General features: G+C 36.5%; 1 protein-coding gene across 1 annotated transcript in view; it reads right to left on the reverse strand.

Moving 5' to 3' along the window:
• The window catches only part of LOC150097561 (stromal cell-derived factor 2), a 112,843-nt gene extending 93,800 nt beyond the window's left edge, over positions 1 to 19,043 (reverse strand). Inside the window, exon 1 of the mRNA XM_090407327.1 lies at positions 18,872 to 19,043. Coding sequence (XP_090263453.1) covers positions 18,872 to 18,977 — 106 coding nt within the window. The 5' untranslated portion in view covers positions 18,978 to 19,043. The remainder of the gene's footprint in view (positions 1 to 18,871) is intronic.
• Positions 19,044 to 20,182: the final 1,139 nt, after the last annotated feature.

A 20,182-nucleotide genomic window follows, 5' to 3' on the forward strand; every position in this document is an offset into this window, starting at 1 on the left:
CATCGATGTATCCCAAACCTCAAGACCTTACATTTTGTTGTATTAAACTGACAACCCCATTCATTTGCCCATCTACCTAGCTTATTCAAATCCGCTTGCAGGGCTACCACATCTGCACTATTACTAATAACCCTTCCCAGCTTCGCATCATCCGCAAACAACTGAATATCCCCTTGCAATTCACAGACAATGTCGTTGATATAAAGATTAAACAATATAGGTCCCAATATTGAGCCCTGTGGAACCCCACTTGTAACCTTCTGCCTCTTTGATATTGCTCCACCATACACAACTCTCTGATACCTATCGGACAGCCAATCCTGAATCCAGTTGACCAATCTGACATCCAGACCCATGTGCTGCAACTTGAATATCAGCTCATGTGACACCCTGTCAAATGCCTTTGCTAAGTCTAGGAAAATGGCAGTATATGCCTTTCCCTCATCTAATGCTCTTGTAACTTTATCATAAAAGGCTAGCATATTGCTAAAACAAGAGCGCCCCTTCACAAATCCATGTTGACTCTCACTGATAACATTACCCTCATCTACCCAATGCTGTATATGATCCCTCACTACTTTTTCCAAGATCTTACTAACTACTGATGACACACAAACTGGCCTATAATTAGACACTTCCAGTCTGCTACTGCCCTTACACAATGCCACTATCTTACCTTCCTTCCATTCCATGGGAATCTTTCCCACAGCCAGACTTTCATTGAAAAGTCAGGTCAAGGGCACTGTCAGTTCCTTACCACATTCTCTCAAAACTCATGGTGAAATACCATCAGGTCCCACAGCTTTAATAACATCCAGAGCACTCAGTATATGGAATACACTCTCCTCCTGCACCTCTAAACCTCAAACCTGCTCTATCCCTCTAGTATTCAAATTGACTCCTCCAGGATGAAATACTCCAATAAAGTGTTCATTAAACAATTCTACTATATATCCTCTGCATCAGTCACTCTATTCCCATTTTTTTCGCACAATGTCATTTTTCCACAGTCATTTCTCCTCCTACTGGCCACATAGCTAAAAAATTCTCTACGATTCTCCTTGGATCTTAGGGCCAATCTCTTCTCATATTCCAGTTTCGCCTTCCTTAACATACTAGTCACTTTCTGGCCTGTGTCTTATATTCTTCATGCATCTTCTCCTCACCTGTCTCCTTATATCTCTTCCATAGCCTCTTTTTCGCATATAGCTCCTGTTTAATATTGTTTGTCATCCACTTTACTCCAAATTGTGTCCTTTTCTTCACTCGTGGAATACAGCTTACCATTGCTGCTAACAAATATTCTTTCACAATTTCCCACGCACTAATGATATCCCGGCCATCCAATTCCTCCCTCCACGAAAATTTCCCTTCACCTGCATTATAATTCCACGTAAGTTCCTGTCTCTTTGATACTCCTGCATGTCTATTCATTTTCCAAGTCAAAACCATATGGTCACTCTCTCCAAATGGTGGGAGAGATGTCATCTCAATTATTATCAGCTCTTCGGATGCTATAACCAAATCCAAAACTCTTGAACCTCTTGTTCCCTCTGTTACATGTTGCCTAAGATATTTGTCCCTCAAGAATTCTAGAAATTCCATTCCCTTATTGCTACATGCATCTTCCTTTCCCCAATCTATACTGCTGTAGCAATCGTTCTACTTGCACTTGCCACGCTCAACTGTCTCAACATCTCCTGGTCCCCACCTTCTGTGCTCCTTGGTCTATAGCAACACCCCACTAAATATCCTGTCTTGCCCGCCTCCACCTCACACCATATGCTTTCAAAATCATTACTGTCACAGCCTTCCAAAGGCTCCTGCTATACAAGAAATGAGATACACAGAAGAAGAGATCATAGAAAAGATGAATCATATTAAATTTCATAGCTGCAAAAAGAAAGATCACATATTTGGAACAGGCTTCATTGTAAACAAGAGAATAAAACATCTTATTATTGACCTGAAAGCAAAATCAAAGGGCATTTTTTAAACTATATTTTTATCTGTGAACATGCTCCAACTGAAAAAAAAAAAGAATGTTGCTGAAAAAGACCTCTTTTTCAGCAGCATTTTACATAATTGGACTCATTTTACATAATGAGTCCAATGATAATGGGAACAGATTGATCAACTTTGCTCCTTCAACATGGCCATTGGCAGTAGAATGTTCAATCATAAAAACAACCATAAAATGACCTGGAAGTCTCCCAGGGAACATCAACTAAATCAATAAATTTTAATAGATGCAAGATGCTTGTTCAACATGATATGGGTGTCAGATCTTACAGAGGGACAAATATTGACTCTGACCACTATCTAGTTATATCATAGATAGAAGCAGAAGGTCACCTGCAAGGAAAATGTATGGATGCCAGAAAGTTTAATAATACAAGACTGAAGTAATCAGAAGCCAAAGCTAAATATAATGGAAAAAAAATTAACGAAAGAGCCTATTTACTCTGATAGTGAACGTGTTAATGAGTTTACGAGTGTGTCCTGGGAAACTCTTAAGGATGTCATAACAACAACAGCAGATATGGTAACTAGGAAAAAAGTAAACAGAGTTGATGTAACCACTGGTTCAATGTAGAATGTGAACATATGACTTTAGCAAAAAAAAAAAAAAAAAAAAACGAGAGACAGACAAATGCAGCAAAGGAACGACACTCGTAGAGCTGTAGAGGAATATCATATAGGCATAAATGAAGATAAAAAGAGTGCATAAGAATAGAAGAAGAAATAATGTGAGTGTGAACTAAAAGAACTGAAACATCCTTAAAGCATAAATGAAAGTAGAACCTACTATTGTAAGGTAAATAGAAGCCTGAAAGACTTTCAACCTAGAATGTTATGTAGGATGTTATCATGAGTGGGAATAAAATGATACTAGAAAGATGGGTAAAGCATTTTGATGAAGAATGGAATACTAATATATTAATCTGATCAGTTGGGCATGGATACAACAGAGAGTCAAACAGAAAATTTAGAAGCAGTCGTTGAGCTAATACCAACAACTGCTGAAGTGGAAGCAGCTATTACAAAATTTAAGAATAATAAAGCCTCAGGAATAAATGATACAAGCATCCAAGCTCCATCAACAAGCAGAATTAATTTAAAATTCAGGTACAGAATATTTTAGACAACTGTGTGAACTTATTACCAAAATCTGGATTAATGAAACAATCCCAGATGAGTGGAATCTGAGAATCATGTACAGTGTGACCATTAAGTAATGACACAACAATTATTAAATCAAAACAAAGAACTATATTTGGGATTGTCAATTACACAGATTCAAAATAATCTCCCTCCAACTCCACAAAGTTTACATCTGTCATACAAGTGTTTGAAAGCACCGTGGAAGTCCAGAATAAAAACCACCTTCAGTGTCTAGGTCATACTATGTTGGATGTGCTCAATGTCGCTGAAGCACTCCCCTTTCAAGGCACTTCATCTCTGGAGAGAGGAAAAAGTCTGCAGGAGCCAAATCTGGCAAACAGGGGGAGATGATCGATCGATCACTCTCTCTCACACACACACACACACACACACTGAATTCAAAGCCAGAAACTGCTTCACGGGCAGTGCACAATGTGCAGGCATGTTGTTGTTGTTGTGCAACAGAAACTAACTGTTCGGGAACAGTTCTATCCTGACACGTCACATGCAGGTGTACAGGCATTCACAGTGAATAATTCCAGCAGCATTGAAAAAAACAATGACATTGTCTTGATTTTTGATGTGATTTTTGCCACCTGACTTTCTTCTGCTGGTAAGAAGACATTTCACACCATTCCCTGCTCTGGAATGGTGTGAAAACTGAAATCCCAACTTTCATCAATGTCGCTGAAGTACTCCACTTTCAAGGCACTTCATCTTTGGAGAGAGAGGAAAAGTCTGCAGGAGCCAAATCTGGCAAACAAGATCATGTTCTGCAACAGAACATGATCTTGATCAACTGCACAGATGAAATTTTGACAACACGCACAACCTGGTGCTCTCTCTCTCTCTGTTCATGTGTTAACATGTGTGGCACAAACCTCAAACAAATCTTACTCTTATGCAAATCTCTTTCTATGATTAATGTGGCCATTTCATTACCGACACCAAACTGTACAGAGAGAGAAGCCTAGTGGTTTTTGCTTGTCATGGACAATTTCCCTAGTTTTCTACACACTTTCATTTGTCAGTGCAGAAACTGGCTTTCCACAGTGTGGTTCATCCTCCAGGGACTCGCTCCCCTCTTTAAACATTGAAAACCAGTGGAACACCTGTGCATGGCTCAGACAGTCTTCACATTAACTTTTTTTCGTGTCTTGGTACACTTCTGTAGTAGCAGTTTTTCTTAATTTACAGTAAAATTTTATCGCAGCTCTTTGCTCCATGATTCACCTTCTGACACACTCTACTCATGCACTCTTACTTCAACAGCTGCACCTGCAATTATAACACACTCTAGAAGTCAAAACTACAAACACATTTTTTACTTTTATTCAAAGTGCTGTCCTGTAAAAAATCAATCTCATTACTTAATGGGCACACTGTGTATACTTTGTACATAAAAAAGGTGATGTAATGATCTGTTCTAACTACAGAGGAATCAATTTATTATGTACCACCTATAAAATTTTCTCCAACATTTTATTCAAGAGACTATTCCAATGTAGAGAATATTATTGATCATTATCAGTGTGTGTTAATTCCATATAGGAAGATCTAATTATTTTCATTTTTGTTATATGCCAAATATTTGAAAAATGCAATGAATTTAGAATTGAAACACTATTTCTTCACAGATTTTAGAGCTACATGACAGCATAAGCAGATTAATTTATTGCAATAAAGAAACTAAAGATACCTCAGAAACTTATTGCCTTAGCTAAAGCTACAAAGAGAAAAAAAAAAACAATGTTAGATTAAAATTCAGAACATATCTGATCCAATATGTATAAAAAATGGTGTTCGACAAAAGGATTCCTTATGTTGTTTATTGTTTAATAAAGTGCTTGAAAACATTTTCAGAGATCATCATCATCATACGTATCAAGGATTTAGGCCTAGTATGGCCTGTTCCGGCCTTAGAAGTCATCGTTGAATCGTTTAAGAGGACGTCCTGGTTTTCTTTTTCCTAATGGCTTGTACTATAAGGCTTGTTTTGGTAGTCTTTCTGTTTTCATTCTTTGAACGTGTTCCATCCATTTATGTTTATATTTTTTAATTTTTTCAATTACTGGTTCTTGGTTTAATTCTTTCATAACATCTTCGTTTCTTTTGTGATCAAATAGGGTATACTTTGCAGTTTTTCTCATAAACTTCATTTCTGCTGTTGTTAATCTTTGTTTGTCTTTTTGTTTTATTGTCCAGATTTCGCTTCCATACATTAAGACCAGTAGGGCTAATGTATTGTATACTTTTAGCCTGGTTTGTTTTTGAACTAGGTTTGGTTTAAATATAGAGTTAATTACTCGTTATTTTTAAATATTTTGCAATTTTTATGTTTATATCTTTTTCATTTTCATAAGTGATCATACATCCTAGGTAGTTAAATGAATTCACCTGTTCTAAGATCTTGTTATCTAATACTATTTTAGTTCTTGCTGGATCTTGTCCTTTAAAGGCCATAGTTTTTGATTTTTCCATTGATATTATCATACCATAATCTTTGGATATCTCATTTAGATTTAAAATAGCTTTCTGTAAGTTATCTTCAGAATTTGTAATTATTATTTGGTCGTTTCAGATATGCTGGTTTAAATTACACCGACCACTCACCATATAATTATTTTCAGAGATGCTGGTATTAATACAAGGGGAACTATCTTCTACAAGTCAATACAAATTCTGGCATATGCAGATGATATAGATATTACAATTACAGAAAGGCTACAAAAAGCAATGAAAACTTTTTATCATTTCAGAAACGGCAGCAAAGAAGATGAATCTGTAGATTACCAAGAAAAAACAAAATATATGCTGGTAGCAAGAAAAACTTGTGATGATGGTCCTTCTCAAATTGAAACTGGTTCCTCTAAATTGCAAACTGTACATAACTTTACATTCATGGGATCAGAAATTAATTGTAAAAATTATATCAGTGCTGAGATTCAGACATATTCTTTCCATTAATAGATGTCTATATGGACTTAGGAAACAGTCACATTTGATCTCAAGAAAAACAAAAATGTACAAAGTGATTATAAGTCCAGTATTAACTTATTCCTCTGAAAACTGGGTATTATCAAAGGCTGATGAAACATTTTAGGTCTGTTTGAAAGAAGGGTTCTTAGACATTTTTTGGAGCAGTATAAGAAAATGGGATGTGTGGACAAAAAGATAGTTATGAATTACACAGATTGTTTAATGAGCCAGACATTGAGTACATTAAAATCAATATAATAAGTTGGGCAGGGCATATTATACGCATAGATAATAATAGTTTTTAAAGAGATACTCAATGCTAGGCCAGAAGGAAAAAGGAAAATTGGAAGAACTAAATTGTGATGGGAAGATGAAGTGATTCAGGATATTAAGGTTCTGGAAGTTAAAAACTGGAGGAACTCAGCAATGAATAAGGAAGGCTAGCAGAAGTTTACAATAAAAATGCTATGGCCCAAGTAGGCTGTCAAGCCAATGATGAAGATGATATACAGCGTGTTTGGGATTAATTTGACATATTTATAATGAATTATATTTTTCCGTAAGTTACATGTATTAACACACACTTCTCTTCATTTAAAAGGTTGGACCCTTCTTCATTCATATACAAGATGTCAGAAAGGATGGATAGCTGGAACCCACCTGAATCATGGAAGAGAATAACTTGTATCATGATGATTCGTGCTGGCCATCAAAATAAGGATATTTCGACTGCTGCCCAATGCTCCCTGAATACAGTAAAAACAATCAGGCATGAACTAGAGACTTGCAATGGTGACTACGAGGATGTAGCAAGAAGAAAGATCCCTAGCAGACGATCTGATTGCGTTCGTACAGCAGAATTCCTCGCAAATCTGCAGGAACAGGTGTTGAAGAACCCTGGCATTGGAATTCGGGCTTTGTCACGTGAAATGAATGTTGCAGCCTCTACTATGAAGCTTGCACTCAATGAAGACCTCCGCTACTACTCATACAAGCACCGCAAAGGTCAGCTGCTTACAGAAAAGGCCCGTGAAAAACGTTTGATAAACGCGAAGAAACTTCTAAGCAAAGTGAAACATCCTGCGGAACCACAAACAATCTGGTTCTTTTCCGATGAGAAAAACTTTTGCCAGGATCAAAAACACAACACGCAGAATAACAGATGGCTTGCATACAGTACAAAGGACATTCCTCGTGTAATGCAGACTAAATTTCCCCAAACTGTGATGGTTTTCGGATGTGTATCCTCTGAAGGCAATGTGATGCCTCCGCATTTTTTCCAAGAGGGCCTCAGGTTGACTTCAGATGGCTACGTGGAGTTGCTAAACACTGTAGTCAAGCCCTGGATAACAAGGGTAGCCAATGGTAGGCCGTATGTATGGCAGCAGGATTCGGCCCCTTGCCACACCTCTGGGAAAAGTCAAAAATGGTTGTCTGAAAATTTCTACGACTTCACCAGTCCAAATGTTTGGCCTCCAAACTCCCCAGACCTTAACCCCATGGATTATTTTGTATGGGGCGCAGTTGAAAAAGACACCAATCGCACTTCCAGTAATACAAAAGCCCAGTTAATGGATAAAATTAAAACAGTTTTTGCGGCCCTTCCCAGGGAGACTGTAGCATCAGCTTGTTCGAGGTTCCGAAGCAGGATTGAAGCTGTGATCGATGCTAATGGTGGTTATTTTGAGTAAATCTTGTTGATAGTATTGTAATTAACTCTGCCTGTAATGTTTTTTGTCAATTCATTAAATTTAATAGATACAAAGAAGATTTTCTTTTTCCTTACGAAACTGTCAAATTTATCCCGAACACCCTGTAAATCTTAAATATAAAAATAGCAATTTATACCCATAATTTTGTATTGTGCATGTTTTCTCTTTTTTTTTTAAATTCTAATTAGATCATAATAAATTTAGTTTAATCCTTTATCCAAGTGTGAGCAAACAAAGTTTTATTGGGATTATTGAGTTCGAGGTTATATGGTGAGTGGTCGGTGTAATTTAGCGCTCGTGTAAAATTGGTGATTGTTGGTGTTTTTTGTGTGTGTTTTTCCTTAGAAAATTGGTTTTATAGTATATTAGAACGATTTTCGTGTTTTTAGAGTATTTTGTGTGTCTTTATAACATATTTTATTGGGGCTGTCGCCGCTAGAGGGATTCTTAGTGTGTAGTGTTCATGAAAGCTCCGGATAAGATAAGCATTATTTTCAGTTATCGTTGATAAATTTATTTAATATTGCGTAGTTTTGTTTGCCTTGCGTCTCTTAGTGCATCTTTTGTGTGTTTTTGGTGTGTTATAATTTATAATTTGATAAAATACGTTGCAAGTAAGTATGACTCCAGTACGAAGGAAAATGGCGGCCAGTAATGATAGTTCGCCATCTTTATCAAAGAACGGTAGTTTAAAAGAGATGATTCAGTGTACTAGCTGCGAAATGTACGCTTTGCGGAGTGTGGTTAGATGATAATAAAGGAGTGAATGTGTGTAGAAAATGTAGGGAGAATGAGAAATTGAAGAGTATTTCGGATCGTGAGTGCGATATTTTTGTCAAACTTCAGAATGAAGAAAATAGGGATATGACAAGAAACAGCGAGGTTGTACTAGAGAATTGTGAGAGTGTGAATGATAGTATTAATGGTTTTACTGAGAATAAAAATGATGAGATAGACGCAATGAGTGAGATCGCGTTGTTGAATGGTGCGATACAAAGGGCAAAACAGCAGCTAGAGCATATGAGCAAAAGTCGACTGAATGAACCAGCCAATAATAAAAAGTATGACAGGAAAAATAGACGTATGAGTGTGAACATGAACAAAATGAAGGATAGAGTGCTGTACGGAGGCTCGTTAGTATGAGGTGTGATAGTAGAGGATTTGACAAAATCGTACCAACCTGGTGCAACCATAACGGATGTAACTGAGTCTATTAGAGAGCAAAAGGAAAGGGTGAAAGAAATGATTGTTGTGGCAGGTACGAATGATTTGAAAGGAGACAAAATGGAAATGATAGAGGACCTGAATGAATTGTTTGAGGTAGCAAAAGAAAAGAGTGAGAGAGTTAGAATGATTAGTCTTTTGCCACAGTATGACAGTGAAATGTTTAAAAGGAGGGCCATAATTGCGAATGACTTTATGCGTGGGTTATGTATGACGAGTGGTGTGGAATTTGTGGATGTGTGGAGTGAGTTCGATGGGCGAAAGGATCTATATAAGATGGATGGCTTGCATTTGAATGGTTACGGTGTAAGAAGACTTGAGAAGGTGCTGCTGAATGTGGTGGATGTGCAAATTCAGGGAAACTAGATTTATTAAGGGGGGGGAGTAGATATACAGTCCTTAGGGAGGCAGCTGAATGTAAGAATGAATATAATATGCCTGAGCAAATAAGGACAACAAATCAGAGTGGGATAGTTAATATAAGGCATCAAGGTAGGGTTGGGGCTAATGGGAGTCTTAAATTCATGTACACTAATGCTAGGAGTATTAGGAACAAGAAGGAAGAATTTTTGGCCATGGTTGGCACTTCCAGGCCACAAGTTATTGGTTTTAGTGAAACATGGCCGACTGTAGATGATATAGCTAGTGGGATTGAATGTGATGGGTATATAGTATGTTCAGGAATGACAGGGAGAATAAAATGGGGAGAAGAGTATTGTTGATGATAGCTGATGAGCTGCAGCCAAGGAGAATAGAAGTTGAATTGCAGGATAGAGAAAAGAGCACATTTGAGGCCATTTGGTGTGAGATTGTGGCTAGCAGAACTAAATATACAATTGGGTGCTGCTATAGACCAGGTGATGGAAAAGATGGTGGTGACAGTATGCACAAGCAAATAGAAGAAATGAGTGGAAGGAGGGTGATTATTATGGGAGATTTCAACTATGGTTGCATTGATTGGAGTGAGGAGAGGACATATGGGAGGAAGGAATTGGATTTTATGCGGTTATTAAGGGATAACTATTTGTGACAGTATGTAATGGAAAATACTAGGGATCAGAGAGTGCTTGACCTAGTAATTACATCTGAGGATTTGGCTGTAACAAATATGACCACATTGCCACCAATCGGTGAGAGTGATCATAGGGTCTTGACTTGGGAGGTGGCTAAAGGTGTAGAATTTTCAATTAAGACAGGGTACATGTGGAATTATCGGGCTGGAAAGTATGACAAGCTTAGGAGTTTGATTGGTTCGGTGCCATGGCATGTACAACTGCAAGGGCTGGATGTTGATAGTGCATGGGAGGTAGTTAAAAAGTGTTTGCATGAAGCAATGGCTGACTGCATACCTAGAGTCCGAATAATAAATCAACTAGGGGTTAAATGGGTGAATAACACCATTAAGCTTGAGCTGCAAAAAAAGAAACAACTATGGAGGGAATTTAAGGAGAAAGGTGACTGGCAGGCACATGAACGGTATAAAGCGCAGGCCAGAAGGGTAACAAGTGTGGTAAGAAAAGCAAAAAAGGATTACGAAAGAACATTGGCCATGCAGGCTAAAGAGAATCCTAAACAGTTTTTTAGATATGTAGCAAGTAAAAGGAAAAATGTACATGGCAGAATGATTTTAAAGAATGCTGATGGTAGGAAGGTAACTGAATCAGTTGATATAGTTGAGTTACTGAGTGAGCACTTTGCAAGAATATATCATCCAGGTGGTGACATTGCAGAAACGAATGTACCAGTAGATTATACAGGAATTGTGGTGAATGAAGAGGAGGTGAGTAGTCTATTGCATAACCTCAATGTCAATACATCTGTGGGATTGGATGGTATACCAGCTCGTGTCGTACGAGAAGCAGCTAAAGAATTGGTAGTACCCTTCACCATTTTGTTTAATTTGAGTCTCGGGTCTGGGTTAGTCCCAAGGGAGTGGAAAGAGTGGAAAATAGTTCCACTGCATAAAGGTGGTTCCAAGACTGCTGTTGTAAATTACCGACCGATTAGCATATCAGGAATCATTGTCATGGTTTTAGAGAAATTAGTCAAGAAAAGAATACAGGATAGGATAGATGAAAATGGGATATTGTATGGGGGACAACATGGTTTTGTGAAGGGTAGATCATGCCTCAGTAACTTGCTCACGTTTCATAACACAGTGACGGCTGAACTGGATAGGGGTAATGGGTTTACAGTAATACTACTGGACCTTGCCAAGGCTTTTGATAGGATACCACATAGAACCCTAATCAGTAAACTGGAGCAGATGGGGATAGATATAGGGTTGGTGAGATGGATAGGAGGGTGGTTGAAGGAGAGATACCAGAGAGTGGTTTATTCAGGAGTGGAGTCTAAAAGATGGCTTGTGACTAGTGGAGTGCCACAGGGCTCTGTTCTTGGACCACTGCTTTTCAATTTGTTCATCAATGGTATAGGAAAGGATTTGAGAGGAAGTGTTCACTTGTTTGCTGATGATGCAAAGTTGGGTAGAGCAATTATGAGTGCACAGGATGTCAAAATTTTACAGGATGATTTGGATAGTTTGGAGGACTGGGCTAGGAAAAATGGATGTCAATTTAATGTGCCAAGGTGTAAGGTTATGCACTTTGGGGTGAAAAGAAAAGCAGCAGTATATCGCATTGGTGGAGCCGTACTCCAGGAGATTGATGAGGCCAGGGATTTGGGAGTGTTGGTGGATAGGGAATTGAAGTTTAGGGGGCACATTGCAAAAGTGACTAAAACAGCTCACCAAATCACTTGGCTTCTGAAAAATACTTTAACATGCAGAGACAAACAAGTTGTTGTTCCTCTGTATCGAGCCTTGATAAGACCCCATCTGGACTACTGTGCCCAGTTATGGGCACCAGGGTTTCTTCGTGATGGGGAGGAAGTGGAGAGGATCCAGAGACAAGTGACCAAGATGATAGCAGGTCTGTGGAATGAACCTTATGAGAATAGGTTGAAGATTTGTGAGTTGCAGAAATTGGTCGATAGGGGAAGGAGGGGTGATATGATTAAGACATTCAAATTACTGAAGGGTTTCTATAAGATTGATCCAGAAGATATTTTTGAAAATATGACTGGTGGTGGGAGGACTAGGGGCCATGAATGGAAGCTGGGCAAGAGCGTGGTTGACAAGGGTGTTAGAGCTAGGTTTTTTACTTGGAGAGTAGTGAATGAGTAGAATAAGCTTCCAGAGTCTGTTGTGGGTGCTACGACCATGAATGAGTTCAAGGCAAGGTATGATAGATACTGTGTGAATGCCGAATAGTTGTTCTTGACATGATGTTAGGGCCTCCCTCGATGAGTCTGTCGACTCCTTGGAGTTGCCCGGAACAACAACAATAATAATAATAATAAAATTTTGCACCTGAAAGTATCTTCAGGACTGGGGTAAGGTGGTACAACACCAGGGCGACTCCCTGCAAAGCTTGAGCAAGCTACCAACACTCCTAACTCAGTAACTCCCATAATGCAAAACACATCTCCTTGCGGATATGTCTAATGTTATGCATTAAGATTATATAATAATAATAAACTAAACTTTTTAACATATTTGGTTTTAATCTGATCAGGTTATTGCAATATTAGTACAACACAAACTTAAAACATCAATTTATCTCAACAGTTAACATCCAATAATCAGCCATAGAATAACAACAATCTACTCTTTGTAGATACCATAATACCACAACTCTCTAATGACATCTTATCATTCCTAGGATACAGAAAACTCACATAGTAAGGAAGATGCATCTGCAACATCTTCTTAGCCCCCACCAACAGCATGCCATTATTATTATTATATGACACCTTCAGGGAGTCCAAGGACTCATCACAGAAGGACAATCTACTCTACTTCACTAAATACAACTCCACCACTATTTAATTCTCCTACTACAACTACTATCATCAACACTATCTACCACCCATCATCACCAACAACAGCATTTTTTGTCTGTAAATTGCATGTGTTCTGAAGACTGAGTTGTCTGTACATGGGATGAAAAACCTGAGTTTCTGGTTGAAAAAAAACCTGCTACCTTCATATGAGATCAGCTAACTCACCTTCAATTAACTCAAGGAAGTTGAGTCGTATGAGCGATTTTAATGAGTTTCTTGCAGTGTTCAATTCAATACATTTTTTGGTCATCAGTCAACTTGTGGAGAACAAACCACAAATTCAATTTACAAAGGCCAAAACTCTCGGTCAAAATGTTGTGTACAGTTGATTTTGGAATCCCCAATTCATCTTCGATCAATCTCACAGACAATTTCGAGCTTTCTTTGATGAAATCATGCACTTTTCGGATGTTAACTTCACTCAGTCCAGTTTTTGGATGGCCTGGCTTTTCGTCGTCTCAAGACCACTTTGAAATCGCTTAAGCCACCCGTAAACATGAGTACGAGATAAGCATTTATCACCGTATGCTTTTCAAAGCATTTGATGCGTTTCAGTAAAACTTTTACCAAGTTTAACACAAAAGTCAATCACAGCTCTCTGTTTGAAACTCATTTTCTGACCGTTCGTCAAAACACACTGTCACTCTTGGCACTATAACTCGGCTTCTAATGAAACAAATGTCATAAACAGTTGACACAACACTAATGAAGGCTGCTGCTTTCAACAACAAAAAGATACAACAGGTGGCACCACTAGTTTCTTCCAATTTCAAAAAGTTCGGTTTCTTTTTGGACAGGGAGTGTATATATAAAATCATACCACAGCAAATATAAAGATTATTCCTGGAATTTACTATCAAACTTAAATATTATCCTTTCTTTTAGGGTTACACGGTGATCAGCATTCATTTTAAAAATTTTATGGAATTTACCACCGTGTTAAAAAAACTTTTTTATTATCCCGACGTTTCGATCTTCACATCAAGATCATCATCTGGAGCGTACATAAGTATACAGAACAAGCTGAGTTACATCATTAACTGTAAGCTAGAGAAACAATGATTTGATCACATGTTATTCTACTGGCATGACCTCTGGTGGGGAAAAAAAAATTTCAAAAAAAAAAATAATAAATAAAAATAAAATCAAAAATTTTTTACATCAAGCTAAATTCTATTTTTACAATGACAGGAATAAACATTCTTTTAGATGGTTTTCTTTCAGAAACAGTTGGCGTCCTATTTTTAGTATTACAATTCCTATTTTTGATTTACAATACTGGATTTTCTACAGTCCTGTTTATAGTTGTTCTTGGTGAGGAAGGTCAAATATATAACTTCCATATGTTTGGGATTTTTAAACCATCATTGTTGTTCAGATTGTGGTGGTTGCTAATAATCTCGCATGCTTCCTTGAATTTCTGTTGATACCATGTTCTAGTGTGATGCAGACAGCTGGTGGTTTTGCCTGTTCACGATTTGTTCCAGTGAACAGGCACTGAAAGACGAGTTTAAAATTATCAGTAACAACCTACAAAAAAAACGAATACAGCCGAAATACTATAAACAAAATTCTCTACAAAACCACAATAAAAAACAAAGACAAACCAGACTACAGTAAAACTATAACCATTCCCTACATTAAAGGAATATCAGACAAAATAAACAGAGTACTACAAAAGTACAACCTCAAAGCCACCTTTAAACCTCCTGCAAAATTAAAAAACTTACTCAACTCATCCAAAGACCCACTCCCTCCACTAGCTCACCCTGGAGTATACCGGATTTATTGTACTTGCAACATACCATATATAGGAGAAACAGGACGCACTATTCCTATTAGACAAAAAGAACATAAACAACACATTAAATATAATAATTATGGTGAAGCTGGCCTTTCTGATCATGCCCTGAATACCTTACACATAATTGACTGGAAAACCACCAGCTGTCTACATCACACTAGAACATGGTATGAACGGAACTTCAAGGAAGCCTGCGAGATTATCAGCAACCACCCCAATCTAAACAACAATGATGGTTTAAAAATCCCAAACATATGGAAGTTATATATTCGACCTTCCTCACCAACAAGAACAACTATAAACAGGACTGTAGAAAATTCAGTATTGTAAATCAAAAATAGGAATTGAAAAAAAAAAAAAATCAGCTAACGCCTTTTTTTTTTTTTTTTTTTTTTTTATTCCCGTATATACGGGAGTAGGCGAGGCCATTTAGCCCTATCTAACTTTTTGGAGACTGAGTGGGCAGTTCAATCTCCACTGGTACCCAATCAGAGACAGATGGCCCAAGGCTATCACTAATTAAGCGGTACGCAGTGAAGAGAGACGGCTCAAATGTGCCGCCATCTCGTGGTCTCTAACCCTAACACAATATATTTAATGTCTGAAATAATGTGGGTTCTACGGTCGATTTTCTTGAGTTTACAGGACGAAAAACCCGAGTTTCCGGGAGGAAAAACCTGCTTGCCCGTGCCAGAGATCGACTAACTCGGGAACCGGTCGAAAAAAGGCTTAGAAAAATTTCCTCTAGTCACCGACTAGACTCGAAACCAAGACTTCCTTCGTGCGGCCTAGCGCGGTGGTGTGCAAACGCCACATCCACTGAGCTACACAGGCTCCTAAATAGGACTAAAATACTAAAAATAGGACACCAACTGTTCCTGAAAGAAAACCATCTAAAAGAATGTTTATTCCTGTCATTGTAAAAATAGAATTTAGCTTGATGTAAAAAATTTTTATTTTATTTTATTTTTATTTATTTATTTATTTTTTTTTTTGAATTTTTTTTTTTTTTTCACCAGAGGTCACACCAGTAGAATAACATGTGATCAAATCATTGTTTCTCCAGCTTACAGTTAATGATGTAACTCAGCTTGTTCTGTATACTTATGTACGCTCCAGATGATGATTTTGATGTGAAGATCGAAACGTCGGGATAATAAAGTTTTTTTTAACACGGTTGTAAATTCCATAAAATTTTTAAAATGGAAACTTAAATATTAAGTGCTACTTAATATTTAAGCTTAATATTATTAACATTAGTATTAATATTAGCTTAACCCATGTCGATATAGTGTATATCAGGTATAGAAAACAGCAACACTAAGGCCTCCAAGTTCAAAAACCAAGGATACCTACCAAACCTAGACAGAAGGCACAAGTCAGATCATCTTCACTTTGGCAACATGTGTTACAACTCCATATTGCAAATCTATTAAAAAGATCCAGCAGAGAGTAATGAAGACTATATTTGGCCTATGGAATTGTGTATATGAGAATACTGGGGGGATGAGGAGAGGAACAGTCTTCAAAGTTTCAATAACATAAAAGAAAGGAGATGCAATAGAAACATATATAACAGAAAAAGTTCAGGAGATCTTACAGCATAGGCATAATTGAGATTTTACAGCTCATGGTAGAGAGAGAATTCAGTCATTTCTAGAAACTGTGCAAGGGTGCAATTCTATCCTATCCCCTCAGCTATACAGTTGGTGGGGATAGCTATATGCTACCATACTAGAGAGATATGAGACCTTGCTCATAATCATTAATATTAATACTAATATTAATGATTATGAGCAAGGTAGTTTCCTGTTGCCTTCCTTGCTGTAGTATGTTTTATGACTGTAGCTGTGTGTGTGTTCTCAGGTTTGCCTGTTTTGAAGGATGAAAACCCAAGTTACTGGTGGGAGGGCTCCACCTTCATATGAGACCGGTTAACTCACCTTTAGTTGAAAGAGACCAGATCATGTCACTAACGGGAATTGAACCCAGGTCTTTCTGACCAAAGGGCTTTGTCTATACTGACAGAGGCTACGGAGGCTCCTACGAAGGGTACGATTAGGAAACATGAAGTCATAAAAATACATCCCACACAAACTTTGTTTGCTTACACTTGGATAAAGGATTAAACCAAAAATATAATTTTTTAGCATCTTTAATTTTTATGAAGTCCAATTCTTCTAATGATGTGCGTGTGAAATGGACAAATAATGGATGCTATAGATAACATATTTAAGTACTGTGTAACCAGGAAGTGGATCCTGTATGATAATTCTAATGCTTGTGACAGAAAGAGAGAGAAATACTGGAATCCTTAAACATCAGTAGCTTTGTATACAAATGTAAAGACAACCCAATATTCACCCTTTGGTTGGAGGGGAAAAAAAAAAGTGATTCTCATTGAATGTTGCAAAGAATCTTTATAGAGGGATTTTTTTTAAAAACAAAAAGCACATTAGTTGGTCTGAATAGAGAATTTTTTTTTCCCTACCAAAAACTGGTTTTCCCCTCCAGTAAAATAAAACTAATCAGAAAACACTGGCAATTTAAAAAATACACATTTAACGAGTAAAATAGAGTTGGGAAGATTATGTAATGTATCTTTTTGCAATGAATCAGACTCCATTACACCACCTTGTAATAATAATTAAACATTTAATTTTATTTTTCAATGCTGAAGACTAAGATAGGTTATCTTTAAAGATATCTCACATCTTTATGGAAGATAATTTTGATTGGTTCAGCAATTACATTGCCGTCATTCAAGGTATAACCAAGCTAATATAAGCAAAAAATAAAATAAAATATTTGATACATACATGACACCAAGATCAATTGATGTTACTGAATTCCAAAAATGTCACTATACTTAGTGATTATATTGATACTAAAATCAACTGCTTTCCACTTTTCCTGAGAGGCAGCATATATTTGCATTTCATTAGTTTTTAAGAGTTATCAGGCATCTGAAGAGGTTTCAATAAGGATCACATATATTTGAATACATATGTACATTATAAATAATACAGCTCTTAAATGCATTATAAAGGAAAGATGAATTCAGTGGTATACTTGCTTAATGACATATCAGAAAGTACCATGCTCATGAACATGATGAGAAAGACTAGCATAGCATTTCAAGGACCTGTTTTTGGTATTTCTTTAATGGACTGTTTGAAGATATGGGGCTTACAGATGAAACATTTTAAGTATGAAATGTAAAGATGAGTGTCAGACACTTCATACCAATTTGCAGACATCAAGGAGCTGAGAAAGGAGAATGCAGTTTTAAATCTTAATATGCAAAGTTATGTATTTTTGTCAATATAAATTTGGGACTGACTATCAAATTCATGAACAATCAATGGATACTGGTGGTTATAAAGAGAGCTCGAAAAATTAAGCTAATATAGTTTGATGATAATATCAAACGCTCTTTAGTGAGGGCCATCTAAAAATGAATGAAACGAATTCTCTAATTTGAAAATGAAGCAATGATAACTAAACAGAAAAAAATCGATAAGTGAAAAAGGAAAAGGAGGACGTGATTTCACAACTACAATTTTGAAAGATTCTAGGGATAAATGAGATTTAGGTGGTTGGGATGAAAAGTGACAGTACATATAATCTATAACGAAAGAATTCAGAAAGACGTATGCAAGATGACTTAGAATGAGGCCCGTACAAATCATGATGCGTGTAACAAAAAAAAAAAAAAAGCTTTAGCATTCAATAGAAAGATCTGCATGAAGAGCAATGATATATTGGAACTCAAACCTACGTTTAGGAGATAATCATCAAAGAAATGGGTGGTGGATCATCCATTACAACAAGTTAACGGGGAACTTTGGTATTGTGCAAGCAAACCATCAATACTTGCTTCAAGCATTCAGATTAGACATGAAAAAGGTGGTAGGAAGTGTCTGAATAGACATCAATCTTGGAGCAGTGTGAAATTAATATTTCATGTTAGAGTATTTGTTTGCAAATTACGTTAATTAAAGACATAAATAAGAAATGTCCATAAGTGGAAAATCAGAGCTTTGTAATATGAAAACACTAGCTTATAAAAAAAAAATCGTACCTGCTGCATGAAAAGCAAGAGTACTAACTAAAAGGATAACCGCTTGTACAAACATTATATAAATCTGATAATTCCTACAATCAGTATGACATGATAAAACACTCATTACAAATGACTAGTAAAACACAAGAACAAGCGGTACACGCTCGTTTTTCCAATTTTAGCATGACGCGGCGCAAAAGTCCGGAAGTTATCGTAGGATATTTTACTCATAGCGCATGCGTAGGTTGGAACTTCCGAAATGAAGAGTAATATCTGAAAAGCGGTGAAGTAAAGGTAGCGTTTCAATTTGGGTGGTGTTAGAAACAGAAATGCCGACTAAAATAACAGAATTTCATAATTTTTCATTATAAAACTTAAAAGATGCTTTTAAAAAAACGTAAATTTCTGTACCAGTCCAGTCTGTAGCTAATCGACTGGATTACCTATTAAATTTGGAAAAAGGTATGGTTTTTCTATCAACCTTTCAAAACTCATGCCCTAAAAAAGATTAATGTTAGTTGATTTAAAATTTTTAATATGTTTTCGGATATAATTATAATTGTCTTATGTAAATAATTTAAACAACTATACATATTTTCTCTTTTTTTTCTTTTTCTTATAGCAACACCGCAATAAAACAGTCCTAAGCTTATATTCGTACATATTTCATATTGTACGTCACGGGCGACTGCCAGTTGGTATTAGTGTCAGTTACATATTGTGTAGCGGTGTATCTGTGTGTATAAAAATATATACATCCTTAGTTTGAAAAACTATATTTTTTCTCATTTAATATAATACATGTGTGGATCTTATGATTTATCTCATCCCATGCTAAAAAGAAGACATAAAGTGAACCGATGCTTAGTAAGCGCATGAAAGTTATTTTTTGCCAAATGACGATCGAGATGACTCAGTAAAGGAGTCAAATAATAATAAGTGTGCTGCTTATCACGGAAATTCAAATCCAACTTTTTTTTTTATTATTCAGTACTTTCAGTTGGAGACATCATGTTAAAAGCAAAGAATATTAATAAAGTGTTAACTAGTAATGAAATACTATGAATCATGAGAACTTCGAAGGGTGGAGTGATTTAAAATCATCTTTAGAAAAATTATACTTATGAACATAAGCACAAGAAAGTGTGTTCGTGTTGGAGTGTAATTTTAAATAACCAATTCATGAACTGTAATTCTTAAATTCTATATTCAATGATATTTTATACTTATAAAAAAGTACCTAACGAAACAAGTAATTGAAACTTTTGAAATATTTAAAACTTATCATAAATATAAGAATTGATTAATTGAATTTTTTCACCTACAAAT

Source organism: Typopeltis vanoorti, chromosome 17, assembly GCF_054136105.1.
Source record: "Typopeltis vanoorti isolate ZY-2024b chromosome 17, IOZ_Tvanoo_1.0, whole genome shotgun sequence".
Taxonomy (NCBI): Eukaryota; Metazoa; Arthropoda; class Arachnida; order Uropygi; family Thelyphonidae; genus Typopeltis; species Typopeltis vanoorti.